Source organism: Panthera onca, chromosome D2 (assembly GCF_046562875.1).
Source record: "Panthera onca isolate mPanOnc1 chromosome D2, mPanOnc1 haplotype 2, whole genome shotgun sequence".
NCBI classification, from domain to species: Eukaryota; Metazoa; Chordata; class Mammalia; order Carnivora; family Felidae; genus Panthera; species Panthera onca.
This window is the reverse complement of record NC_138349.1, coordinates 41,676,400-41,703,358: the sequence shown is the minus strand read 5'-3', so window position 1 is coordinate 41,703,358 and position 26,959 is coordinate 41,676,400. Positions and strand designations below refer to the sequence as shown.

The 26,959-nt window shown below is 45.0% G+C and overlaps 2 protein-coding genes and 1 long non-coding RNA gene across 13 annotated transcripts in view; 1 reads left to right on the top strand and 2 right to left on the bottom strand.

Annotated features, from left to right (window-relative positions):
* Positions 1 to 3,098, bottom strand: part of PTPN20 (protein tyrosine phosphatase non-receptor type 20) — a 103,645-nt gene extending 100,547 nt beyond the window's left edge. For all 4 annotated transcript variants that reach the window (XM_081790516.1, XM_081790515.1, XM_078434498.2 and 1 more), the window contains exon 1: positions 3,015 to 3,098. The gene's annotated coding sequence lies outside the window, so the exon portion shown is untranslated. The remainder of the gene's footprint in view (positions 1 to 3,014) is intronic.
* A 462-nt stretch (positions 3,099 to 3,560) lies between these two features.
* On the top strand, positions 3,561 to 18,504 carry LOC132685192 (uncharacterized). 3 transcript variants are annotated; one of them, XR_013550492.1, is made up of 4 exons: positions 3,561 to 4,032; positions 10,072 to 10,189; positions 14,252 to 14,491; positions 18,399 to 18,504. It is a non-coding gene; the product is annotated as an uncharacterized LOC132685192 (long non-coding RNA). The 3 variants fall into 3 exon arrangements; XR_013550493.1 differs by lacking the exon at positions 10,072 to 10,189 and adding an exon at positions 9,228 to 9,302; XR_013550491.2 differs by lacking the exon at positions 3,561 to 4,032 and having other exon boundaries at positions 9,679 to 10,189.
* FRMPD2 (FERM and PDZ domain containing 2) overlaps positions 14,460 to 26,959 on the bottom strand; it is a 101,082-nt gene continuing 88,582 nt past the window's right edge. For 3 of the 6 annotated variants that reach the window (XM_078434501.2, XM_078434502.2, XM_078434503.2), the window contains 3 exons: positions 23,576 to 23,919; positions 18,045 to 18,326; positions 17,299 to 17,547 (listed from right to left, as the gene is read on the bottom strand). In XM_078434501.2, the coding sequence (XP_078290627.2) occupies positions 17,475 to 17,547; positions 18,045 to 18,326; positions 23,576 to 23,919 (699 nt within the window). In that variant the 3' untranslated portion in view covers positions 17,299 to 17,474. Of the gene's footprint in view, positions 14,922 to 17,298; positions 17,548 to 18,044; positions 18,327 to 19,141; positions 19,292 to 23,575; positions 23,920 to 26,959 lie in introns of those variants that run through there. The other 3 variants (XM_060642231.3, XM_060642232.3, XM_060642228.3) reach the window with 2 other exon arrangements.

Here is a 26,959-nt window from a genome sequence, read left to right as displayed (position 1 = left end):
ACTCTCCCTGTTGTGTACCAGCAAAGGTCATTTAGAACTTTCCTGGCATGTTTAGAGCTTTCATGGCCGCCCATGCCAAGCCTTCTCAGTTTCTTTTAATCAGTAACTGATGCAATACATCACAGCAAGTCTAAAGTCTACAGACCTTTTCAAAACATTTTCATGTGCAGACTACTGACCCACATCATTTACCACACACTGTGCCCAGCACCAGCTATGCAGTCCGCTGGCCTTTCTAACCAAATCCCATTAGGCTGCCGATTTGGGAATGGCAAAATGGAATGCCCAGGCCTCATTTCCCTTTAAGTGGTATGTGATACCAGGACTAATGACATTAACCTCACTGGTCAGATGAGTCTGAATGAAATCCAAGTTGTTTTCTGCACCTAGAGGCAAACTTAAATTTGCTTCCCTCGGACATAATAAAATCTAAGGAAAGGTGATCTCTTAATTAGGAGCATTAACAGAGTGCCCTGTAATTTTCAAACTCTACTAAACCCAGCAGCAGGACCCTTAGTGAATGATTTTAGGGGAGTCAATCAGTACACCTATCACCCTGGCTGCATTACCAGACAGATGGTAATAGCATTTAAACAACCAGGCATTATTCTTAAGCTTATTAAATACATAAATCATGTGATCCTCAAAATAACCCTATTAAGCACATACTGTACTTTTATTATTCCCATTTCATGAGTTAAAAAAAAAAATGCACACGGAAGTTAAATGAGTTGTCCAAAGACACAGAGCCAGTAAGTGGCAGTTTTTGAACCCAGGCAATTTGCTTCAGTCTGTTACCTTAACTAGTAGATGAGTGATGGCCAAACAATCTTTAAAAAAATTTTAAAAAAATGTTAAGTTAGTCCGCAGCAAACACTGGATATCAGACTATGTGTACTGTGGGTAAGTGACTTAACCTCTCTGTGCCATTTCTGCACATGAAAAATAGAGATGACAGTACCTGCCTCAGTGAGTTGGGGTGAGGATTAAACAAGACAATGCATGTGATGTGCTTAGAACGGTACCTGATTATTTTTAAGAGCTGTCAATGTCAGCCATTATTGTTATTTGTACCATAATACGGCCCAAGTGGTTGGGGAGAAATGACAACCTACTAAACTGAAAATCCTCTCTGGTGATCTTAGATCTGTAGATTCTGTAAAGTCCCAGTATATCAGACCCGATAGGAAACGCAAAACAGACTTTCACGAGAACTTTGTAACTGTTACTGTGACAAAGCCCCAGCCCATCCAGGCCAAGACTGAATGAGTCTGCCAGGGACAGCCCCGTTTGCTATAGTTTAGCCTTTTTTAGCCAACATCCCCAATTATCAGGCTATATAAATACAACACACTAGGAGACAGACTTTGAAATAGCTGCAAACAGTGGACTCAGGTTTGAATGGAGAGGACCCTGTCAGTTGCTAAAGGTCAGCACCCCTCCCCTGGTTATATTTGCATAAACCAAAAGAAAAACAAAACAAGAGCTCAAAAATAGGTAACATTCATCATGTGCTTGCCACTTATTAAATGTTTTCCATATGTTGCTTCATCTAATCCTCAAAACACCGTTCCAGGGGCTAACATTCCCAGAGAAAACCACACAACCCCACTGGTCGATCTCACTCTGAATTCATTTCTACACACCTCGAACAGGTATTCAACACTGCCTGACAGTCCAATCCCATTTCCCTAATCACTTCACTTCTCCACTCTGCGGAAGGACTACGTCACATGCGTCTCCTCAAGAGTCTAACACCTCTTCTCCTCTCCCCTACTGTCCTTTCAGTCAATGACTGCATTACAGACAGATGGTGCTACTACCACCTGCCTGCATCTGCACCTGTTGTCTCAGCTTCCCCTCTAGTGATACTGGAATATGTGCTCCTGATCAATTCAAAGCCAACCACCCACCTGCTCTGGATCTCCTCCCCTCTCAGATACTCAACGACCTACCCCTGCAATGTTCCCCTCTCTCATCTGCATCATTTCTCCCTTTCTAGGAGTTCAATCCTACTGGCATATAAATATATTCTAGTTTCTTCTATCTTGGAAAAAAAAAAAAAACCCACTTGACCTAAAGGCCCCTCTAGTCCAAAAAGTTATTCTTGTTAAAATGATTAAAATCCTAATTCCAAATCCATCTTACACAGTGGCATTTGCCACAGTTAACCACCACTTCCTTCTTTTTTTTGGCTTCCCTTTTTCTTTTCTGGGTACACTCTCAACCTAGGTGGTTTCAGCCAGTCCCTTAGTTTAAATACCATCTATGTGGTAGTGATTCCAAAGCCCTGACATCGCGCAGGACTTCAGATACAAATTTCCAATGGCCTCTCTGGCATCTCAACTTAAAAATCTACTAGATTTGTCATGTATATTTCACCATAATAAAACAAAATAAATCTACAAGGTGACAGATGGAGAGAGGGATGGAGAGATAAATCAATACGTGAGGAAAAAAAAAAAAAAAAACAAGAACAAGTGTGGTTAAATGTTAGTGGTGGGACCTAGGTGGCGGGTATAGAGAGTTCAGTGGAAAATTCTTTCCAACTATGTTGTTTGTATGTCACACGTTGGGGGAAAACCTAGTAGGCATCTCAAACCTAACATATTCAAAACATTAATTCTTGGTTCCACCCCTTCCAAAAATGAAACCTACACCCCACCTACATTTTTCCCCATCTCATTAAACAGCAAGGCAAAAGAGTAGGCGAGGCAAAAACCCAGGACTCAGCCTTGACTAGCTATCTTCCCCCCTGGACTATAACTCCATCAAAGCAGGGGCCCTGCCTATCTTGTTCATGTATATTCCCAACTTCGAAAGCAGTGCCTGGCACACAGGAGGTGTTCAAAACTAGCTGCTGAATTAACTGATGAATCAATGCTCTGTTTCTTGCTAGGCCCCTCAACCCTCATTGGGCCTTGAGTGAGACCAGAGTTCTTGGCCTTGAAACCTCCCCAGCCCAGGCCAGCGAGGACCATACCATGTCTTAGTATCTGATTATGGCTTCTTACCAATCATATCAGCTCCATGCTTCTCAATGAGAGTTCAAGGCCTTTCTTTACCACAGAGCCAAAGTGTTTCCTGCCCCAAACCTGTCACACACACAGGAACCACAACACATGTCACAGTACAGCTGGACATCACACTACGCAGGCTGAGTCTCCGCACCACCCCCCCCCCCCCCCCCCCCGCCTCCTTGGCTTCTCTTTGCCCAGGGCCTGCCCAAAACCAGCACCTGCAGGCCTCCTGGGGACTGGGGCCACAACACACTCCTTCTGCCCCTGGGCATCAAAGGCATCTTCCTCTCCGGGCCACCGAGTGAGCCCAAGTCGGCCCTCTCACGCTGCTGCGCAGCAGCCTCCCCCACCCTCCCCGCTGCCACTTGGCCCCAGCCACCATTCCTCACCTGGCCTGCCCCGCCCTGCCTGGCACCAACCGCCCCCTGCCCGCCCCCAGCCCGCCTTGCCAGTTGGGTTCTCGCGGGAGCCCGCAGACCCAATCCCAGCCACGCCTGCGAGCCTGCGCACTGGAGCCTCACCCTGCGCCACCGCCCTCTGCTGGCCTGGCTGGAGCCTGCAGTACCTCCCCTGCTGGCCTTTCAAGGCCATACAGCGCTCCCTGCGGACCCAGCTGACGCCTCCCTGCGGGTCGCTGGTCCACCACCCCGCTGTACATACCCCTTTCCTAAACTAAGCCCTGACGCCAGCAACTCTCTGAGCCATGCCCACATCTTGAACCACTGACTTTGTTCCCTAGGGATGGCCTCTTGGTTCATACGTACGTCTGACTGTCCCCCTCTACTGAGTCGCAGAGCGGCCAGAGTAGAAGTGGATTTGCAGTGTCAGAGCAGGACAGAGTATTTAGGAACGTTGGACAGGATAGACTACTGCAGAAGTCACTAACCCGTGCCGGAGTGCGAGGTCGGTTGGCTACAGGTCGGTTGAGAGTTTCTGTTCGGATCGTCGGTGCAGGGGCAATTCAGGATGTAAACATTGCCTCAATCCACGAAGCTGGAATCTTTTTATCTTGGTGAGTACATCTGTCTCCATTTGGTCCTGACCCGAGCCATTCTAGCAGATCCATTTCCCTTGAAGTCATGACAAGACCTGCCTGGCTCAGCCCACGGTCGTCAGTGTTGGTCCAAAGAAGACAGCCATATCTTTAAGCTGAAGGCGGACTCAGCAAAAACGGCCACCCTCTGTCCAGGCATGGAGGGGTCAGCTTCCTGCTCTAGGAGTCACTGACAATAGGTAGCTGCCTTCTCTCCATCAGAGTCCTGGTTTTCCCTTAGCAGCCAAGGCACCCTCCAGGCAAGCTGTACCAGTGTCAGGGTAAGATTCCTCTTAAAGACGGACCCCCTTGTCTGATGTATCTTTTGTTTTTCATAGTCTCTAATATCAGAAGTCTGCCGTGGTCACCATTTCACAAACATGAACAGCATGAATGAATTGAAATGTTATGTATACTGTTATATGTCCCTACATAGAAGGCTATCTTAGGGACACACAGAAGAAAGAATTCCCACCCACAGCGTCAGGAAATCCCCGAATGGAGACTAAATGAACACTTGGTCAAAGTGGATCCTGAGGTCTCTATCCACCAACCTTCCACTAAACCACACAATAATCTCAGAGGCCACCAACCCAGAAGGCTTTTCTTGGTTGCTTCTGTGGAAAATTGAAAGAATGATGTAGTATGTTACCAAACTTTCTGCCATGCTTTGGAGGCCTTTTCAAACTCTTGTGTCTAACCAGTCACCAGTAGTGCAAAGAGTCTTGCAGGCCTAGATTTCAATCCCTGCTCTGCTACTGAATAGCTGGTGACCTGGAGCAAGTTACTTCCTAATTTCTGCCTCAGTTTCTTTAAAAAAAAAAAACAAAAGTCCAGGGGCACCTGGATGACTCAGTCGGTTAAGCACACTCTTGATTTCAGCTCAGGTCATGATCTCATGGTTCATGAGATTGAGTCCCAGCACAGAGCCTCCTTGGGATTCTCTCTCTCCCTCTCTTTCTGCCCCTCCCCCGCTCATGCTATCTCTCTCAAAATAAATAAACTTAAAAAGAGTCCATAAGGTTGTAAGTGCTTAATGAGACAAAGTACAGAAGCATCCAGCACTGTGTCTGGTGCTAAATCCTGTTTCCCTTTCCCAGAAGGATGGATTCACAGAGTTTGCTAGGGCTGTGGATCTTCCAGAGTTTCTGTGCTGACTGTTTCTATCTCTCATTGTCTGTTTCTCTCTAAGCAAAGGACCTGCTGCAGCCATGGTCTCTATCCTGTTGTGGGTAAGGCTGGATACCCTCCACAAATTAGACCAGGCATATTGATGTCACGGTCATTCCAAAAGCAGGTCTAGGAGACTAGGTTGCTAATATTCCCTTTCCTTTGGGCTCCAGAACTCAACCTTACAGGACTCTTCACCACACAACCCTTGGTGCTTACTGCAGGCCTGGTCCCAATGTGGTCCTCCAGCCCAGTTCTGCCTCTCGTAGTCCATCCATCCAGGTTCCCTTTCCAGGCTAGCTATGGAGTCTCTTGGTTATCCCCTCTCTGCTCCCCCCACTCCCCCCGCCCCAGACACCACCTCCTCCTGTCCTGCTTTGCCTGGGGCTCACTACAGATCCCTGGGAAAGCTCAGATGGGGGAATAGCAGTGACCAGCACAAAGAGGTAACGCTGACTGTGTCATCTCACAGTCTGCACCCCCACCCCTGGTCTGGACATCCAGGCTCCCTCTTGGATGCACCTGAAGGCCAGCCAAAGACCTGCTCTCTGCTGAGGTGGGGCCCTTCTGCTTCTTTCAAGTACAAGAATTTACTGACAAAATGGCCCCTCATCCCAAGCCATGGGTCTCCAGACACAATCAGAGAGGACCCATGAGGGGCTTCCAGACTCCAGTAAGCAGCGTGCACCCAGGACCTCAGAACCCAAAGGCATGTTTTCACAGTCCGCAAGGTCCACGCTCAAGTCCAGAGTTTTCTAAACTTGGTTTGACCCAGGGAAGAGCACATAACTAAGAATAAGAAACACCGGCAGGAAAGAAAAGAATCTTTTCAGCAACACTACCCTTCCGTCGGATCCGTCACGGCCCAGGCCTCTGCTTGGCAGCCTGATTTATTTTTAGATGATGTTCTTCACACCCAGCGCCACCAAGTGTGAGTGGATGGGGATCGTGAGCTTGGAAGAAGCCATGGGGCCTTTCTGTGTGTTTCTTTCTCTCTGCTTAGCTTTGAGACACTTCACATAAAAGGCTCTATAAAAATAAATTGTGGAAAGTGCAACGCCAATAAAAAGCCCAGTGGGAGCCGAAAACTGTTTTACTTAAAGAGCAGAAGGACACACACTTACCTCGTTGTGAATTCCCCACCAGGTCCCTGAGCCTGGCACATGGTAGATGCCCAATAAATATTAATTGATTGACCATTAGCTGCTGCTCATCTGTTTGCAGAGTGTCAACCAGCCCATCGTTCCGCAGGCACACACCACACGGAGAGGGAAGGAACCCGGAGGCTTTGACAAGGAGAGTCGCTAAGTTGGCAGGCTCGCCTGTCACCAACTCTTGTACATAAATGCCCCGCCTTCCGCTTCCAGCTCTACTTATTAACAGTAAAATCATGATGTGGCAGAAAGTGAACTGCAAACACTGACAGATTCTAACAGGGGAGCTGGATAGATGCCTTTCAACCCTCATGTATTACCGCTTGGTCTGTGCCAAGCCCTGGGCTCTACAGCAAGAATACAGATGTCATCAGCTGATTGCATCTTATTAGCTAGACAGAATAGGGGGCACATGGAAGACAACGTCTTTGTTTCCTTCCAGTGCCATTCAAGTTCGATATCCAGATGCATCTTTTTCCTGGGCCCTTGTATATCAAATCTTGGGCAGGCCCATAACTATGAGCACCCAGAACAGTCCCATTTCAGTGTAAGATTCCCTCTGTCTTCTGATCTGTTAAGCTCTCTGCCCTTGAGGCTGGGACTGCTTTGGGTTGGAAACGGGTGTGGGAAATGGACATATCAGTTTCTCCTCCTCACTCAGCTTCACACCCACATCCTACTTTGTAGACGCAGTGCCTGATATCTCTGCAGCTGGAACGCAGCCCTGGGCCCTCTGGGCTCTGCAGGTATTTTGAGTCAGCTGTTTGTGCTGGGAGAGAATCTTGTGACTTCCCCAACAACTCCCCTGCAAGGTGTCTCCAGGCGCAACTCCATTGCCTGGGTGATGTTGTCTCTGGACAGCTGTTTACAATGCCCTCCCTCTGCTCCCCCACTCCAGAGTACCAATGAGTTTATGTAGTCTGTGCTATGAGTACAGGTGCCAGACAAATGGGTAAGTGGGGGCCAAAATGCCAACTTGGTTTTTGTCCCCCGATGAGGGATTTGTCAAAGGGAGAAAAGGCCACCTTTGTATAATGTATCAGCCACAGAAGGGGGCTTTTTAGGATTCTCACTGACACACCCTCTGTGTGAGCGGAGGCTCTGACACTCCTCTCTCTCTCTTTCTCTCTCTCTCACTCTGGTTGGGTCATGCCTACTTATTTTACAAGAGCTGTAGGCTGTGCCCCACCTGTAGGGCCACTTGACTATAAGAAAAGCTTCCACGTCCTTACCCTACCAAGTGTATGACAATTTATTCCTGGGCAGTCCTTTTTCTCTTTGCTCCCCCACCAGGCTTATTTTTTCTGCCATCACCTCTCACCTTTACATGGCTCAGGCATGGATTAGACACGAAGACTTTTGTCCGGTACGTGCTGGATAGCTAGCTTGTGCGAGCACATTGTGAGTGTCCATGTTCATCGCTATCTTGAGAATGCAGAGATCCCATCCTCCTTGTATATTCCCATCAAGCAGAATATGCAGAAGAACATGTTGTTCAGCATTCAAGGTCAGGGGCTCTGGGGGTAATCAACCCGAAGCGTCTCCCTTGTAATGAAGAATGTCCAGACAGCAGACCTTCATCTCCTTGGAATGCTGGCCATGTAGGAAGGAGAGTCTACAGATAGTTGCTAGGCTAGTTACTACATTATAAAAGCTTGCTGCATGTAGATCCCAGCAATGGTTGCTTTGTCCAGTCAGCCACTTACGGACTCCTTGTATGTAAGTTGCAGGAGTAAACCGATGTCTTGACATCTGTGTCTGGGTCGTTTCTTTGGCCTCACTGGACCATCACCCACACTTGGCTTAGAGTCTGTTGAGATGCAGCTACACACCCGTGTGTCCCCCCCACCACCACCACCTCCAACTTCAGGAGACACACATCAAGCCTTATAAATTATTCTCTTAAAGTTCTCTCATACGGGGAAAAGCACCACCCTCCCTCACAGGTATGGAAGGGAAAATACCATAGCATTCCAACATCTGTTTTCAGGGGAATTGTCCATTCCTGGCCTCCTTACCCTCTAAACCCTTATAGGCTATGGGTGGGTGATCACCAGTGCTGCTGGCTTGCCAGGGGAGGTGACTGGAGAAGTTCACCAAATGAAGAAGGGAGACCGCTGCATGGGACTGTCCCTCTGCTGCTGCTCCCTTTATATGTTAGCACCTCATAGCACTGTTAGCCTTAGGGTCTGTTCTACAGAAACTCTTGTAGGTAAAACCACACCATGGCATTACCTTGAGCCCTCAGTGATGGCGCCCTTTGCAGTGGAATTCATGATGATCCCATCTTAATGAAAACATCCTTCTGGGGTACCTCAGATCCAGAGACATCTCAAATTCAGAATGTATAAAACCAAACTGATCACCAAATATGATACTCCTTGATCATCCCCATCCTAGTTGATGGGCCCACCATTCCTTCTGCTCTGGAATCAGCAATGGTCTCCAAAGTGATCTGATTACTTTTTGTCTCTCCCTATACCAATCCTTCCTCCACCCCACAAACCAGACTAATCTTTCTGATGAGAGTTCTTATTATAACAAACACTGCTGAAAAGCCAAGCTTAGTTCATAATCTGTCCACACCCCATCCTCGGCTCCTCTCCTGCCTCTCAGCCCCCTGCTTACTCTGTCTTTATGCTGAATCATTCCCATGCTCTTCAAGGCTTATGCCTCTCCTCTTAGAGGAACATCTTGCTACCCCATTGCAGACCCTCCCCTCAGGTAGCATTAATATTTACTTCTGGGGAAAAAAAATCCCTTTTCTCTCTACATTACTTTTTTCTATACCATCATTCTAGCACTATTCCCATTGATAGTAACGTGTCTGTGTTTTATCTCCTTCACAAGACACAAGCCCCCAGCAAGTAACTGCCATCCATGGTCATCTCTACCCCCTGGGCCTTGCCCAGAGCCTGCTATATGGTAGGTACTCAGTGAATGTGTGTCAAATGGAAAATGGGGCAGAAACATGTAGAGCTGTTCCGATATTCTTCCTGATGATTTCTCTCTAGGATTGCTTGACTCTGAAGCTGAGTCACTTATTCGGCAGCCGAGATTTGTGTAGCTGAAGGATGAAATTGCAATTTATGAAAAAAATATATATACTTGAAGTGTCGCAGCAATAGCATGATGTAGATGTACTGTGGGAGAGTCAGACACAGACTGGCGGCAGAAGCTGAGAGCTCTCACTCTTGGTCAATGGATCTATGACTTAATGCAGAACCCACGCTGCCAGTACGTGGAGCAGCCACAATATGGTTAAAGCAGAGTTGAGAAAACCATTGTTTTTAATTAAACTTTTTTATTTTGAGGTAATTATAGGTTCACATGCAGTTATAAGAAACAATACAGATGATGCCCTGGACCTTTACCAGTTTGCTCTAAGGATAACAACTTTATTATTATACAACTAGTATAGTATCACAACCAGGATATTAACATTGATCTATCTCTCAATCAGATAGATTGAGTGTGTGTGTGTGTGTGTGTGTGTGTGTGTGTGTGTGTGTTCTGTTCTATCCAATTTTATCATATGGGTAGGTTTATATATCCAACACCACAGTTGAGATATAGAACCATTACCATCAGAGTCCCTCCTGCTGCCGTTTATGACCACACTCACATACCTGCCCCCTCTTTCCCTGCTCCCTCCTTAACCTAAGGTAACCATAAATCTCTTCTCCATTTCTAGAACTTCGTCACTTCAAGAGTGTCATACAAATGGAATCATACTGCACACACTTTTGTGACTGGCTTCTTGGCGGAATTCTCCAGAGAACCATCCAAACATGCATAATTCACCCTTTGGGGTATGGATATACCATGGTTTGTTTAATGATTCGCCTGGTTGAAAAGCATCTGGATTATTTCCAGTTTGGGGCTATTATAAATCAAGCTTCTCTGAACATTAATATACAGATCTTTGTACGAAAATGTTTCCACTTCTCTGAGATAAATGCCTAATCTCAAGTTCTGAGTCTCATGGTAACTGCATACTTACTTTTTTATAAGAAACTGCCAAACTATTTTCCAGAGTGACTACACCATTTTACAGTCCCACTGGCAATGCATGAGTGGCCCAGGTTGTCCACATCTTCACCAGCATTTGGTGGTGTCACTATTTATTTACCATTCTGATATGTATATAGAGATACCTTATTGTGGTTTGATTTTTGCATTTCCCTAATAGCTAATAAGGTTGAACATCTTTTCCTGTGCTTGCTTGTCACCTGTATATAATCCTCAGGGAAATACCTGTTCATACCTTTGCCTATTTTCTAATTGGATTTTGGCTTTTTACTGTTGAGTTTTGAGAGTTCTCTGTATATTCTACATACTAGTCTTTGTTGGATATGTGGTTTGCAAATACTTTCCCCCACCTTTCTTTTTTTTTAGAGAGACAGAGAGAGTGCAAAAGAGAATGCACACATGAACAAGAAAGAGGATTGGGGGGGGGGGAGAGGGGGGGAGAGAGAGAGAGAGAGAGAGAGAGAGAGAGAGAGAGAGAGAATCTTAAGCAGATTCCATGCTCAGCATGGAGCCCAACACAGGGCTCTGTCCCACAACCCTGGGATCATAACCTAAGCCGAAATCAAGAGTCAAATGCTCAACCAACTGAGCCACCCAGACACTCCTGGTTTTTCACCCTTTTAATAGAATCTTTCACAGAGCAAAATACCAATTTATCCATTTTCGTTTTATGTGTCATGCTTTTGATGTCAAGTCTAAGAACTCCTTGCCTAGCCCTCAATCCCAAGGCTTTCTTGTTTTTGTTTGTTTTCTGAAAGTCCCATAGTTTTACATTTACATTTAAGTCTGTGATCCACTTTGGGTTCATTTTTGTACAAGTTGTGATATTTAGGTCAGTCCCCCCCTTTTTTTTTTTTTTTTTTTTTTGGTCTGTGGATGTCCAAATGTTTCAGCAATATTTATTGAAAGGCTACTTTCTCTCCATTAAATTTCTTCTGCACCTTTGTCAAAAATCAGTTGGAAATATATGTATGGGTTTATTTCTGGGTTCTTTATTCTATTCTATGGATCTGTATGTCTATCCCTCTGCCATACTACACTTAATGAAGGTAGCTATCTAGTAAGCCTTGATGTTGGACACAGCTATTCCTCCCACTTCATTCTACATGTTCAAGATTATTTTAGTTATTCTAGGGCCTGTGACTTTTCAGAACGTATTTTTTATTTATATAAATTATATTTAAAATACAAAATGCATAAAATAAATTTTAGAAGACACTTGTCTATATCTACGAAATAACTTGAAGGGAACTTGACAGGAATCCCATTACACCTCTAAATTAAACTTTGTCAGGGAGAATTCACATCTTTGCTAAGTGGACTTGGGAAGCCCGCCTTAGCTCTACAATTTAGTGGTGACCGTGTATATGTTTGGGCAACCTCATACACATGGCGTACTGGCACATAACAGAAGCTTAATAAATATTTATGGCAGAGAGGAAGGATGGGAGAGCCAAGCAAAATCTTGAAGAGTGTGCATCCATGCTTTCCAAATCTGGCCATATATACAATCCTCTGCTGAGCTTGATAAAAGGACAGTTCTCTGGTTTTTACCCCAACCCTGCTGGTTTAGAGTCTCCAGGGGTGAGGCCAGTGAAGCTGTATTTTTAACACCCTCTGTAGTTGACTTGACTTAGGTACAGCCAGATTTGAGGATGCGCAATGCAGAAGCCAGGCAGGGAAGCAGTTTGCGCTCAGTGGTCTGAGTCCCTTAGGACTGCACTGTCCTTTCCAACATTTGCCCTGAAACAAAGCAAGTAGCAGCTGCAGTCAAGTCCACCCAAGGCAAATTAACATGCTCTTCATGAGATATGGCTCAAATGGGTTAACAGCCCTGGGGGGAAGGGGGGTCCTTTCCCCTAAGGAGGAGGACTAGATTCATTTTGAACCTGTAGGCATCCATTTCTTTTCCAAAAAGGAAATAAGCAACCAGGGTTCAGCAGAGCACAAGCAGTTCCAAAATTGTAAATACTGTTATTTATTCACTTCATTGCATGCTTGATTAATTCCCTAAACTTGAGGTCTGTGAAACCGTGTAATAGTGCACCGAGGAAGCTGGCTCCAGCCCTGAATGCATTTGAAACAAGACTGTTCAGATGCCCGGAATTTCTCTTTAATTAATAACAAAACAAGGCAATGGATCTATCAGACTTCTCTCATAAAGAAAACAAGAAATTAGGAATCAAAGCACATGGAGAAGAGTTAGTAAATTAAATTTTAGAACATAGGCTTTTCTAAACCTTTGTGTTTGTCTGTTGTCTCTCTTTTTTTTTTTTTTTTTTTTTCTGGTCCAGTCTTTTTATTTTCAACTTAAAATTCGTTATACAAGTAATAAATACAGAAAAGTAAAGGTATTTTTTAACAAAATGTATTCTCTTAATCTATCATCCAACCCCTGGGTGATTTCTACTCCCTCACTATACTAGTCTGTGTGTATGTGCATATGCCTTTCTGTGGATGTCATCAGTACCCCATTTCAACTTGCAACTTGATGTTGTTATACCAAACACTGCTCTAAGTCATGACTTTCCGTATTTGGTTTATTGTCCTCTTCGCTACATAATATCCCATTATGCTACCATCCCATAATTGTCTCACTTTTCTTTTTCACCATACTGTCTTTAATATCACCATATTTTATTCTATTCAATCTTTTCACCATGCTGACATAACTGTCTTTAACATTACTGTATTCTAAGGGATTTTCACCATTTTCAAGTTGTTTTCAGAGAGAGCACTCCAATGAACATCTTGAAATATGTGGGTATTTTTTTCTTATTCTGAATTATTCCTTTGGGATAAATTCTGAAGACTGGCACGGTGAGGTATTGGGCATAAGCATTTATATGGCTTTTGGCATTTCTGATTATACCAATTTCACCCAAATTTTGCCAAAATTGGATAGGATTTTTTTTAATTTTGCAAATGTGAACACAAACTAATCCATTGAGATTATTTTGATTAGACTATATATTTGTCAGGGTGCCTGGCTGGCACAGTCACTTAAGTGTCCAACGTCGGCTCAAGTCATGATCTCATGGTTCAGGGTTCAAGCCTCATGTCTGGGCTCTGTGTTGACAGCTCAGAGCCTGGAGCCCACTTCGGATTCTGTGTCTCCCTCTCTCTCTGCCCCTCCCCTGCTCACACTATGTCTCTCTCTCTCTCAAAAATAAACAAACGTTAAAAAGAACTTTTTTAAACAGAATATGTATTTGTCCACTATTTGCATTTTTATTGTGTACACCGGCTACTGAAATCCTTTATTAATCTATTATAAACTATAATGGGATTTCTAAATATTATAGGTATTAATCTTTATTCACAATTATGTAAGTGCTTCCCCATCCATTGCACCTATTTCTACATTAATTTTGTCATCGTTGCTGCACAGAAGTTTTTACGTTCTTTATACTGTCAACTCTTTAGTTCTTCCTTGTTGTGCTTTTTTATTGCTGTAGGCCAGAAGAAGTGTGTTATTCCTGTGTAGATCTGGTGAGACTAGAATCTGCTTTCACCAGCTTTTCTCTGTGTTGTTTTTTTTTTTCCTAATCAAACGGTCTGTAATTGTAATAGATGAAGTGAGATTTGAATCAAATCCTCTTTTCCAGTTATGTGTGTGAAGGCGTCTTCCTTCCCCATGTTGAAATGTTGACTGCCACGTATCCCCTCTTGCGTCATGCTATGCGTGTTCCTTGGCGCACACTGTGTCCACCAGCTAATCCCACGTAATATTAGCTTCTTATTATGGCCGTGGCTATATATCATAATATCTGATAATGCCAGATCTACCACTTTGCTCTTTCTTTTTTATTACATGTTCCCATCTTATTTTTCCTCCATAGAATCTTTAGGATCAGGTCGTGGAGTTCAAAAGGAAAATGCTTTTAAAAGAATCTACAACCATATGGAGTTGCACAGGAGGAACACAGAAAGATGTCAAAACACATTACTCCCATGGCTTTTGAGCCGTCTCTCAGCAGATTCCCTTGAGGGAACTGACAGCACTTTGAAGGCCATGGAAACTCCTTCAACCAATGGAGAACTAAAGAGTGGAAACTGGAACACTGCATCTGTCCCAGAAGGTGTGTACCAGGGCAGCAGCGAGACCTCACCCTGGGCTGGCTTATCTTGACATAGGTGGTTGGTTCTCAAATCCTTTCACAAGGGGAAGCCCTTGTGAGCGCACTTGTGCACGCACGCACACACACACACACACCAAGCTTTATTGGACATAAACCCCAGAACCGAGGAGAGGTCATGACCACTATTCAAAATGAGTCTCAGAACTGACAGGCATGATCTTCTTGAAGTTAGTTCTCAACTGGGCCAGACCCTCCATTCCATGTTGCCTTCTCGGGGACCCACAGGCTTCTTTCCTGGTTGTAGAGCTTGTGCATACATTCTCCGGACCAAGGGCACCTGAGGCCTCTTCCATGTGATCACTGTCAAAAGGATGTGCATGCAGAAACCTTGGGTTCTGCCTTGGGTGACTGTCCAACTTTCTCTGTTCACCTAAAACAATAGGCAGCTTTTACTGGTTGGCCTCACCATTTGGCCCTAGCCTTTCCCAAAGAGAACAGTTTAATTGCCTTCTCGATCCCACCAGACAGCAGGGATTGTTTTAGCCTCCTAAGAGAGAAATATTTTGTGACAGAACTAGTAGGACTCATGACATCTGAGGCAAAGACATGTGTGTTACACAAGTGCATGTGGAACACACATTCTAGAGGAAATGTAAAAGTGCACCAAGAGTTCAATCAGACAGATGCAGCGTGAATCTGCCCCTTCTGGCTGTGTGATTTTGGGCAAATTAAATAAGCCTTCTAAGTGCCATTTATAAAAGAGGAATAAGAATATCTTTCAAAGTTGATATGAGGGCTAAATGAAATTATTTATTATCTCATTGTCTAAAAGGACCAAAGAAAATAATCTGTTATATGGTTTTAAAGAATGCATGACTCCATCCATAAGGAAAATCCTCTTTATACCCTCCCCACTTCCAGGATGAAAGAGAGAATATATACAACAGAGATCCTTAATCTTTAGGGGATTGTGGACCACTTAGAGAATTTAAAGAATGTTAAGAGTTGCTTTTTCAAACAAAAAAAAAGAGCTGCTTTTTCCAAAAGAAGCATGCAAGTCAATATTCTAACTGTAGAGATGCACAGATGCCTTGAAGCTCATCTGTGGGCTGCTCCAAGGAGCCCAGGCTGAGAGCTCACTTAAGCACTTCCCTGCAGGCCTGCCTTCTATCAGCAGGGTGGGATAAGGGGCTAATGACAGCCTAGGCCTAATGACATCCCAAGCCACTGTCATAGCAGAGAGCTATTCAGTCTACCCAGATCCTGGCACCCTTGCCATGGACCAATACTTCTTCCCGCCCCTCAAGTTAGAGGGCAAGTCTGACAAAGTTGCCCAGTTCCTTTGTCTGCACAGAAAAAAAAAAAAAAAAAAAAAACAACCCAGTATTGAATGGATTCCTAAGGTTGCACCATCTCACTGGAGAGATAGTCTCCTTTGTGATTTATGACTAAAATGCACTAACACTTCTTGAGTTCTTCCTCACCAGGCAGTGTGCTAAACCTTTGACACGCATTGTCCTCTCTTACAGAATGAGGTAGCTTTTGCTATCTCCATTTGGTAGTCAGCAGAGTCTTAGATGGTTTAAAAGTCGTTTGCTGCAGGTTACCCCCCTAGTAAGTGATGGAGGCAGGCTTGGAGCCTGAGCCCCTCCAACCAAAAAGCCCTATTGTCTCTTCTCTGCTACCTGCTCCAGTCTCCAGAGGAACAGCAGATTTCCTGGGACATTTCATAAGTACTGACACTTGGGGTCCTTACTTGTTTCCCTGTAGGTCCCAAAAGCATTGCTTACCCCATCCTCTCTTAGCTCCCCAGCCCTGAGGAGCCCACACTGGAAATATTTCCCTCCACATATAAGCCACACCCTGCCTGCTCCACTTGTATGAATCCATCATTGCATCATCCCCAAAGCCGTCAGTGTCCAACTTTCCCATGGATGGTAGGCACGGTCTTCAAAGCCCCCACGTGATCTCCTCTATGAACTTGTTGCTTCCTATTTCAGATAAGAACCAGTCCTTTTGGCATATTTAAATTTCAAATAGCCACCCACCTTATTAGCTTGCCTGCCATTGTCCTCTAAGAAATCCAGGTCAGTCATTTGTGGTGAATATGTAGCTATGACACAATGGGCTAAAAGTGAACAAGACTGTCTCAGGTACACCCAAATCTTCATGAGCTGATGCCTCGGTAAGTTTCAAGGTGCCTTGAAAATGTGTTTATATGAAAGTTTCTTGAGTATTTAGCATTTTTAAAATAATGGAACAATTCTCTGTCTCCCTCTCTCTGCCCCTCCTCTCTCTCTTTTTTTCTCTCTCTCTCTCTCACACACACACACACTCAAAAATGAATAAATGTTTAAAACATTTTTTTTAATTTTTTAATGTTTATTTATTTTTGTGAGACAGAGAGAGATAGAGCACGAGCAGGGGAGGAGAAAAAAGGGAGACACAGAATCTGAAGCAGGCTCCGGGCTCTGAGCTGTCAGCGCAGAGTCCAATGCAGGGCTCGAACTCACAACTCACTTCAGATCATAACCTGAGCTGAAGTGGGATGCTTAACCAACTGAGCCACCCAGGCACCCCTAAAAAATTCTTTTAAAGAAAAAGGGGCACCTGGGTGGCTCAGTCAGTTGAGCATCCCACTTTGGCTCAGGTCATGATCTCCGGGTTCATGAGTTCTAGCCCCACGTCAGGCTTTTTGCGGATAGCACAGAGTCTGCTTCTGATTCTCTGTCTATCTGTCTCTCTCTCTCTGCCCCCCCCCCCCACTATCTCTCTCTCTTCCTCTCTCTCTCTCTGTTTCTCAAAAATGAACAAACATTTAAAATAATTTTTAAATAAGTAAATAAATAAATAAATAAATAAATAAATAATAAAATACTGGAACAACATATGTTATAGGCACTTTACCAGAACGTTGGGTGGGTTTACCAACCTGTCAAGAGTTTAACCCGCTCTGCTCCTAGTCAGAGGATTTTTGTCATATTTACTCTTCCCTCGTCTTCATCGGTACAATCTGCCTCCAGCTCTCTGACCCAGTCCCAACTTCTGGTGGCATCCTGAGTTAACAGAATGACTTTCTCGATCAAAAAAGAGCTCGCTGTGAGCCACAGAGGCTGTTGAGAAGGACTGCACTACAGGGCACCGAGACACTTCTCTGAAATCTATGTAGCCCAAGGGTAGGCAAGAGCACACAAAAGAGGAATGAGCACTTAACAAGCAGCCCTCCCAAAAGAGACAGGGCACTGGGCCACATATAGATGGCAGCAGAGGAAGGCCCCGAACATGTGGTCCATGGAATAAAAGAGCTAGAATGATTTATGGCTGTCACTTACCCACTGTGTGACCTTGGGAAAGTCCCAAATGGGAATGACAGTGACCCTATCTTACAGGGTGTTGTCATGGAACATGGGCAGTGGTGAATGCCATGACGAGGTGTGACCCCCCCCCCCTCCGAGGGGATGCAAGGGGAACGAGGTGATGCCCATAGACCATCACCCAGCCAAAGTGGACTGAACACTGAGCCCAGCCTCAGTCCACCCAGAGTGACACCCACCTGAGGGTGCCATCTTCCGGGTCCACAGCCTCCTCCAGGTCTTCCCATTCACTGTCACTCTCACAAGCCTCTTCTGCAGGCAAAGACTCCGAGAGGGCACTCCAAGAACAGAACTGTGGCAAGGGAATGGTCCCTGAATCTGCCTCCAAACATTCTTCACAGAGTAGCTGGCCTTCCCATGCAGAGTTGATGGTAAGATAGGCTTCATTTTCCACAGTGGGAGAAGTGGCTTCAGGTAGATGGCACATGTCCCCTTCCTCATCATCCCTGTCCAATTCAGGACTAGAAAACAGAAACCCATGTGTCTTCCAGCATTGATAAGAAACTCCTCTCCCCATCTTGCCTTGCTTTCAGGATGATCATCACAGCACATCATAGGAGAGCCAGCCAGGGTCCAAACAGCTCCTGCCAGAGACTGTTCTGAACATTGGATAAGATATGGATGGCCCCTGTGCCTGAGGATCCCCTGATTTAATGGGAAGAGTGAGTGGTGAACAAATGTTACAATCCAGGGAGAAAGTGCTATAGGAGCGGCAGCACAGAGCATTATGGGAGCAAGGGGAGCTCCTTACGGAGGCCAGGAGACCATGGGGGACTTGCCAGAGGACATGGCATCAAAAGCAGAGCTATGCCTCAGTTCTGGGCCATGACTTCGGTTCTCGGGAAAGCTTATTAACTTCTCTGGGACCTCAGTTTTCCCATCTGAAAAGTGAGAAGGTCGAGAAATTTATAGGATTTCTGAGATGCTTAGAATACATAATTCTGGTACATCCATCCATGGCTCCTGGTGCAGGGTAAGTCCTCAGTAAATAGGAGGGGCTGTTATCGCTATGACTATGAATGCCGTTTCAACAGAGGGGGGTTAGAGGGAAAGGGCCAAAGCGGGAGGCTGGGAACAACTCAAGCAGGTGACCTTCAAAGCACTCTGTGCAAATATCGAGTCCTTTTCTGAGCGCTGAGAAAGTGCCTATTTGGAAAGGCAGCCAGCTGGAGTGACATTTACTCCCGGTGTGACACAGGAGGCAGATGAACGGTGAGTGGGGCGCATTGTCTGGCGGTGAAGACGCAGACACAACATGAAGAATAAGCCTTCCAGGGGCTGCCCAAAGGTCACCACACACGCCTTTTGATTAGAAAAAGCAGTCCACACAGACGGCAGAGCATTTTGTACAGTGCTTCAAACATGCAGAGAATGTGCTCAGAAAATATCTGTCGAAAGCCTGGTTAGAGAGGGTGAGTAGGAAAATCTAAAAAAAAATGCACAGGTTTAGCTTTTCACCAAACACGCAAATCCTCATTTATCAGCCTCTGTCCCCACACCCAAAGCAATGGGTTGGCTTTATTATGTGCCCGCTGTCCTCCCTTCCCTTTCTCGAAACGCCTCTTTCTTGTAAACTCAGCTCTGGTGCCCCTCAATAGCTACAGGCCCCCAGACCCCCCAGAGAGCCTGTCCTCCTCCCTGGGAGAAGTGGCATGTCTGTCCCAACCTGAGTTTCACTGTCAAAAAGACGTTATTTCTGCTCAGGAGACCTACAGGTATATGTCAATGTGTGTTTCATGTAAATATATGCACATTCACATGCACAAAAAGGAGACTGTATGCTACCAGGAATAAAAGGAGAACACGCACTTTAAGAAAGTAATATTTAAAATCACTATGCACTTTGAGGAAAAATCAGTTTAAAACCTTAAAGCACTTGACCAAATTGTGTAGAAAATGCATTTTCTTGTAAACATGGAAGGGGACAATGTGGAAGTTTCATCAGAAAATGGGAAATCCAGCCTGCTGCTGAGGTCCAGCCCACACCACACCCCACCCTGTCCCGAGCAGGAACCTGCCCCCCTCCTCCCTCCAGGCAGAGGACAAGCAGGTGGCAACACGTGCCCACGGGCCACTGCAGTGCCTGATAGTTCACCCTTTACCACCCGCCACCATCTTCCTCCAATCTTTCTAGTAAGCTCCTTGCAAGAGGTGAGGGGGTCAGAGTGTGTGGAGAGGGCGTGGTAGCCCCTAGGCCAAGTGGAAGCCTTGAATCTGCCATCCCCATTCATTCCTCTGAGTCCAGCATTTAAAGATAACCATTTGGCAGACAGCAAGGCCCTTCACCTGAGGCTCAACCAAAGAAGAGGTGATCTGTCCCCCTACCAAGGGAGCAAATAACATTGCGCCTTCCAAAGTGATGTTCCAGGGAGATGTGACTTGATGTGATTTTTGCCTTATGCCCTAACTTTAGAAATAAACCTTGCATAAGATGCAACTCTAGCCAAGTGCCAAGCCATCCTTCCAGCAGGCACACAGTTCTAACCTTCCTCCATGGAAATATACTGTACTGCTTTATTAACATGCTTTCTAAAGATCTACTGCGATATGGCAGTCTCCAGATATACAATTGTAAAAGAAAAGAGAAAGGAAGGAAGGAAAAGTAAAACCTCATCTTCTATGAGTACTCTGGGCTTGCTGGGGTGCCGGCAGCCACCTGGCTTTAAGAGTAGCCACCTGGTAGACGGTAAATTCTGGCAGTTTGCTGGGAATTTCAGTTGACAGGACCTGTTCTTTAGCTGGAAATAATTCAAGAAAGAGAAAGAAACTGACTTGTGTTAAGTTCCCGCTGCGAGCCAGGAGCCAGGCGCTGTGATAACACTCTGCCTGTGTTACTTCTTTTGACCCGCGAGGTGCCCTGTGGGGCTGTTGTGGTCTTTGTTTACATTTGAGAAACCTCAAGCTCGGAGAAGTCAACACTCCAGGCACACACAGTATGTGGTAGAGCTGAAGCCAAGGCTAGATAGTCAAGGAGTCCATGCTCTTTTTGTTCTAAACTGCAGAAAGAGCAGTTGTCTGGGACAGCCACCTCAGAACTGAGGTACAGACACTTCTAAAAGGCATCTGTGAAGAGCCACAACCCCACCAGGAACTGGTGGAATGTGTTCAGAGACGGCTGGGCATGTGTCGTGCTTCTCTTCCCATAGGAGACAGTCACTATATATGCATCTAGAGCAAGCTAGTGTCCCATTAGAGGAGAAGCTAACGTGGTTTGAGTCCTTCCTTCAGAGACAGAGAAAGGTCCCTGAATAGGGGGAAGAAAACATGGTAAAAGTGAAGTAAGGAAATGTGAGAAGACAGAGCATCGTCATTACCAGGACCATCACAGGAAAGGTCAAGTGCAAAGGGGAGGTGTTGACCATGGAGGGAGCCAGGACAGAGAAACAGTAAGACTGTCCTACTTGTGGCTCCCTGGACCACATCGGCCTGGACAACAAGCATGGGCAGCAACCACAACCAACTGAATATCAAAAGCGCTCCCAGAATGTTCTGGAAAAGCCCTCAGGATTCTTGTGTAACTCTAGGAGAGAAAAACCCCCTCCAAAGATGGAATATTTTGGACATCAGGTACACCCTTTCAAGTAGGAACACTAAGTCAAATTTAATTTGATTCAGAAAAATAATATAATGTGTTATTTCTTGCAAAAATAATGACAAAAAAGATAGGAGGACACAAGCATCTATGTATAAGTAGAAGACAGAAAAAGGCAGATTTCACTTTAACACAAGGAAGCACTTTCTGATCAACAACCACATGGTGATAAAACGGGCCACTTTAAGAGGTAGCAAGTTCTGGGGTGCCTGGGTGGCTCAGGTGGTTGAGTGTCCGACCAGCTTAGGTCATGATCTCACAGTTCATGGGTTTGAGCCCCGAATAGGGCTCTGTGCTGACAGCTCAGAGCCTGGAGCCTGCTTCGGATTCTTTGTCTCCCTCTCTCTCTCTACCCCTCCCCCACTCATGCTCTGTTTCTGTCCCTAAAAAATGAATAAACCTTAAAAAAAAAAAAAAGAGGTAGCAAGTTCTGCATCCCTGGAAGTATTCAAGCAAAGCAAGCCCCCTACTGCGGGGATATTACACAACAGATTTCACGACGGGATATGAGGTTGGATTAGATCATTTTTTATCGAACAACCCCCAGATTCTGTGACTCCATGAATGAAACAGTGACCAAACTAACAATTAGTAAAAACAAACAAGCCAATTATTAATAGCGGATAACTATATCAGATTACAAGCACATGGCAAGTTAAACCCCAGTATTGTACCTAAACCCACAGTCACCTTATAATCCAATGCTTGCCATTTCCATCCATCACCCTGAACTCTCTGGCAGTAAAACTTTTAAAAATCCAAAAGAGGAGCTTCATGCCTATAAGGAAGTACAGTTCCTTCTATATTTCCTATAAGATAACACTAATAGTTGTCCTTGGATAAACCTTTGTAGATTATTTCCTTTATCATGTGATCAAGTGTATCTATTACTGCCTAGAATGCAATTGTAAGAAGCTATAAATACACTTGTATTTATGCATTTTCAGACAATGAAAATGAATTCTACTGGTGAATCGTGCTTGCCCACTCTGTTCTACTTGGCACACTAGTTTTTGTTTGGCGGGTGCAGTATACTTATAAAAATTGTGTCTGGATGCTTTTAGGGAACACATGCCTGGCACCTGTTAGTCACAGATCTCGCCCTGCCTAACTGCATTCATTACACCTGCTGCCTCAGACTTCATGTCACCTATCAGTCCCTACAGATCTGCCCTAGTTAGTCTTCCAGGATGAGCAACAAAAAAGAGCCATTTCATAGCAGTGGGTTTATACAACGTCAAACACAAACCATTGTTCCTCATTATTTGCCTGCTTTGTGCCTGTGTATCTAGCTAGCACATGCCCCGAAGTAGTATCTCACCCTTTCTTAGTATTTGTACCTTCTCTCTGCTCCTAACAGTTTCCCCTGCACCTTGACTCTACATGATAAATACCGTCAAATTGAATCAAAGAGAATGTTTTTCAGCAGAACAGGATGGAAAACTGGAAATACTTGTGGGGGATGGGCACAAAATGAAGCCTGAGTTAAAATGGCTATTAATGGGGCACCTGGGTGGCCCAGTTGGTTAAGCATCGACTCTTGACTCTCACGGTTCGTGGGTTCGAGCCCCTCATCGGGCTCTGAGCTGAAGGTGCAGAGCCTACTTGGGAGTCTCTCCCTCCCTCTCTCTCTGCCCCTCCTGCCCCCACCTCTCAAAATAAATAAACGAACTTTTTAAAAGGGGCTATGAAAATGAACGTTTCAGTCTAGTGTTTGAAGACATAGATTTTTTTTAAGCTGGTGTTGACTATAAAGTGTAACATTAGCAATAAAAAATGGTGATGCATACCAGGGACCTTCTTTCTTACCACAATGCTTTAAAAGGCCATGCAGAATGTACCACAAAGGTTTGTGTGCTGGGAAAAAACAGAGGCCTGCCATCCGCAGGCTCCAAGGGTACTAGGGGACCATGGGGTGAGGGTAGCTTTCCCAAAAGCTCACAAACTATGGTTGCAGCCACTCCAAACCTTATGCTTCTTTTTTTCCCACCTCCCCTCCAAAGGCCTAGCAGAGTCCTGGGCCCAGTAAGCATCTGAACACAGTTATTAACTGATTGCAATTTCTAGCAATGAAATGCATACCATTTACAAAGTGTCTGCGAACGTGGTGATTCTTACCTTTCAAGTCCCCTGATATCGCAAACTGAATAGCAGTTTTGCCTCATATCCCTTTCCAAAGAGGTGGCCAATGTGGATGCATCCATTTCTTGCTGAAGTCTGCACAAATGAGGGGGGGAATCCTGAGGACGCATAGAGGAAGTGGCCCAGGGTCTCTCTATGTCCTGGTCCCATTGTGCCTTGCCAGCGGCCTTTTGGAAAGACTCGGGCCTGGGACCCAAGCTTTCCCCTGTGTCTGGGGAGGCACTGTCCCTCCGGCTGTCCTCTTGATCCGGACTCGGGCTCTGCTCAGAGTCAGTGCAAGTTGCCCTGGTGAATTCTTTGTCTGCTGAGAGCACAGGTGTCTATTAAAAGAAATGCTAAGGGTTATTGGATCAATGGTGCACACTAAGCAAAGTCTAAAAAGTGCTTCTTTTAAAAATAACCATTTTTTTTTTTTTGTGATTGTAGGGCAAAGCAGTTAAAAGATGGACTCTGGGGTCAGTCTCCCACTGTCAGGACCCCAGCTCCCACTGGGCCCGAGATGACCCAAGTAACCATCTCTAAACCCCTTAGCTTCAGGCATTGGAAGCTCTTGATAAATGTAAACATTATTTTTAATAATTTAAAAACTTCAAAAAAACATGGAAGCAGAAGTAACACTGACTCTTTCTCTCACTTTCCAATAAGAAATGAGTTTTGTAAACTCTTGTCTTTATCTGTCCTCATCCATGATGGTTCCTTTTCACAGCCTCATCTCCCTTCCCATCCTGATTCCCTTCCCTAGGTGTCCCCCTCACTTCTCCAAACATTACTTGATTGCTCTCAACTGTTTACATCCCTGTTGGGCCTTTTAGGTTCTGATTTTGATGACACACTGTGCACATTAACACCGTTCAACTTTCTATTGGAGAAAAAAATCTAGACGTCAATGGAAACTATGCATTGTTTACAGCACAACTTTCTGGGTTATCTGACTGTACTGTATTTTCCACTTTGAGCTATTTCATAACTCTGTATAAACAAATTTGTTTTCCTTTGAAATCTCTTTCGAACCAGTTTTAACATCTACCTGGTTCCTTCACTGAATGAGTTAGATAAAATCTTTAACATATATTCATTTTTACATCTATGTGAGAGTCATGATTTTACCTTTTCCTGAAAATTATCTTTTAGCACTTCCGTCCCATGACCTACACCCCTGATGTGACAGAGAACACAGACTTTAGAGCCAGACAGGGCTGAGCTCCCATCCCTGCCTTCACCTGTAACACAGATACTATTACTCTGCCCCCGACACTGGATATCTCCTCGCCTTGCCGATTGCCCACTCCTCCAAACGAGAGGGGGCTATGTTTCCAAAGCTACACTTTTATTTAATTATAAACCATGAATTCTTATTAGTCTACTGATACACAATGTAAATTATAAGGGATATACCAAAAATTAAAATTTGAAGTGGATGAGATAAGAAATAAATAGTAAGAGCATTTATATTTTCTCTCGTAATGAGACCTCCAAAATCTCATTTTCAACCATTCCTCTCCCGCCAACTCATCATCCCCAGTACTCACTCTATAGCGATCCTTCACCCTCTTCAAGGCTTCCAGTCCATGGTACGTTACCACCACCACTCCACCCTCTTCCTCTGCTAAGATTCCATGGTTCTATCCCATAAACACTCCCTTAAAAACCAAGAAAACCCCGAGTTCCCATTCTGTGTTATGTGCCTCCATTTTGCCTCGATTCAGTGTTATATGCAGGTGCCATATTGTAATTCCAATTCCTAGTGACATTCTATGTGGGCTTTATGCCTGCTTCTGAGCCACTGACTAATGCCAAGCATATGGGCACAGGTGTCAAGTGGGCACTCAAGACTTCTAGATAATCGTTCTCCACTTCCTTTGTGAAGTCAGTTTCCTGTTCTCTCCTGTTCTCTCTCCCTCTACTCTATTTCTCATCTCTCTCCTCAACCATCCCCCTGACCTTGACAGTGAAAATGGGCACATTCAGATAAGAACCCTTCACCTCCCCACAGCAATCAGTTGACCAGCTTGCATCCCTGTCCCAACCTCCTCCAAGCACCAAGCCATTCATTTCTCTGTTCTTTAAATGCGTGCCTGTACTCACTATTTCTGTCAGTGTCTCCCCACTTCTCCTTGCACCCACTCCACCCAGGCCTCTGCCTACATCATTCAACTAAAGGAGCTCTGATCAGGGTCTCCAGTGACCTATGTCTTCTAAAGCCAAAGGACAATTCTCTGTCTTCACCTCACTCTGTCTCCTGGCAACATAACTGGTTTCTCCGTCCTTGAGAGCATCCTTTACTCACTTACTCTACTTGAGTTTCCTTTGAACTCTGCCCTTGCTGGTTTTCCCACCACTCCCAGGCCCCTACTCTTCTGCTGTCTCATTTCTTTTTTTTTTTTTTTTAAGTTTATTTAGTTTGAGAGAAAGACAGTGCGAGTGGGGAAAGGGCAGAGAGAGGAGACAGAGAATTCCAAGCAGTGTCCACATCATCAGCGTGGAGCCCAGTGCAGGGCTCAAACTCACAAACTGTGACATCATGACCTGAGCTGAAACCAAGAGTTGGATGCTTAACCGACTGATCCACCCAGGCACCCCTGCTGTCTCATTTCTTTGAATTGGACCTTTCAGTGTTTGGGCAGATCCCATGGCTTACTTCTCTGCACTCTTTCCCAAGGTGATCTCATCCACGTCATGGCTTCAGATAACATTATTTGCTGACAATTCCCAAATCTACCTTTTCCAGCCCTGACCTCATGCCAGGTCTCCATAAACAAATGCCTAATTGACATCTCCCCCTGACTGTTCTATGGCGTTTCAGTTCTAGATGCTACTAAGAACTACCACTTCTCTGATGCGTACTTTAAGCTGCATTCTGTAAATACATTCCGTTTTGGCAAGTAGTATCGTCATTCAACCAGTTGTCCAAGGCAAACTTTGCTCTCTTTCCATCTGACCACATCTAAGCCAAAAGTAATCCTTTGGGCTCTACCCCCCAGATGTATCCTACATCTGACTACTTATTATCAACTATTTGCCTCCAACCTGATTCCAAGCTGCATGCAGTATCTTACTTGAATGACTGAGGGCTTCTGTGCTCCAGTCCATCTCCAGCTCAGTGGTCTTTCTAAAGTATAGACCAGACGAGGGTATGCTCCTGCCTAACCCTTCACCCTCAAACCACTTCCAGCCCCGTGGCCTCCCATCGCAGCCAAGATGCAATCCGCACATGGCCAAGACCTATAAGTCCCTACACGATGTGGCCCCTGACTCCCGCTATAGCTTCTCCCCTTCCACGTTCCCCTCCATTAACTGCAGTCCAGGCACACCTGTTACTTTTTGACCCTCAAATATCCAGGTTCATTCCTTCACACCTGC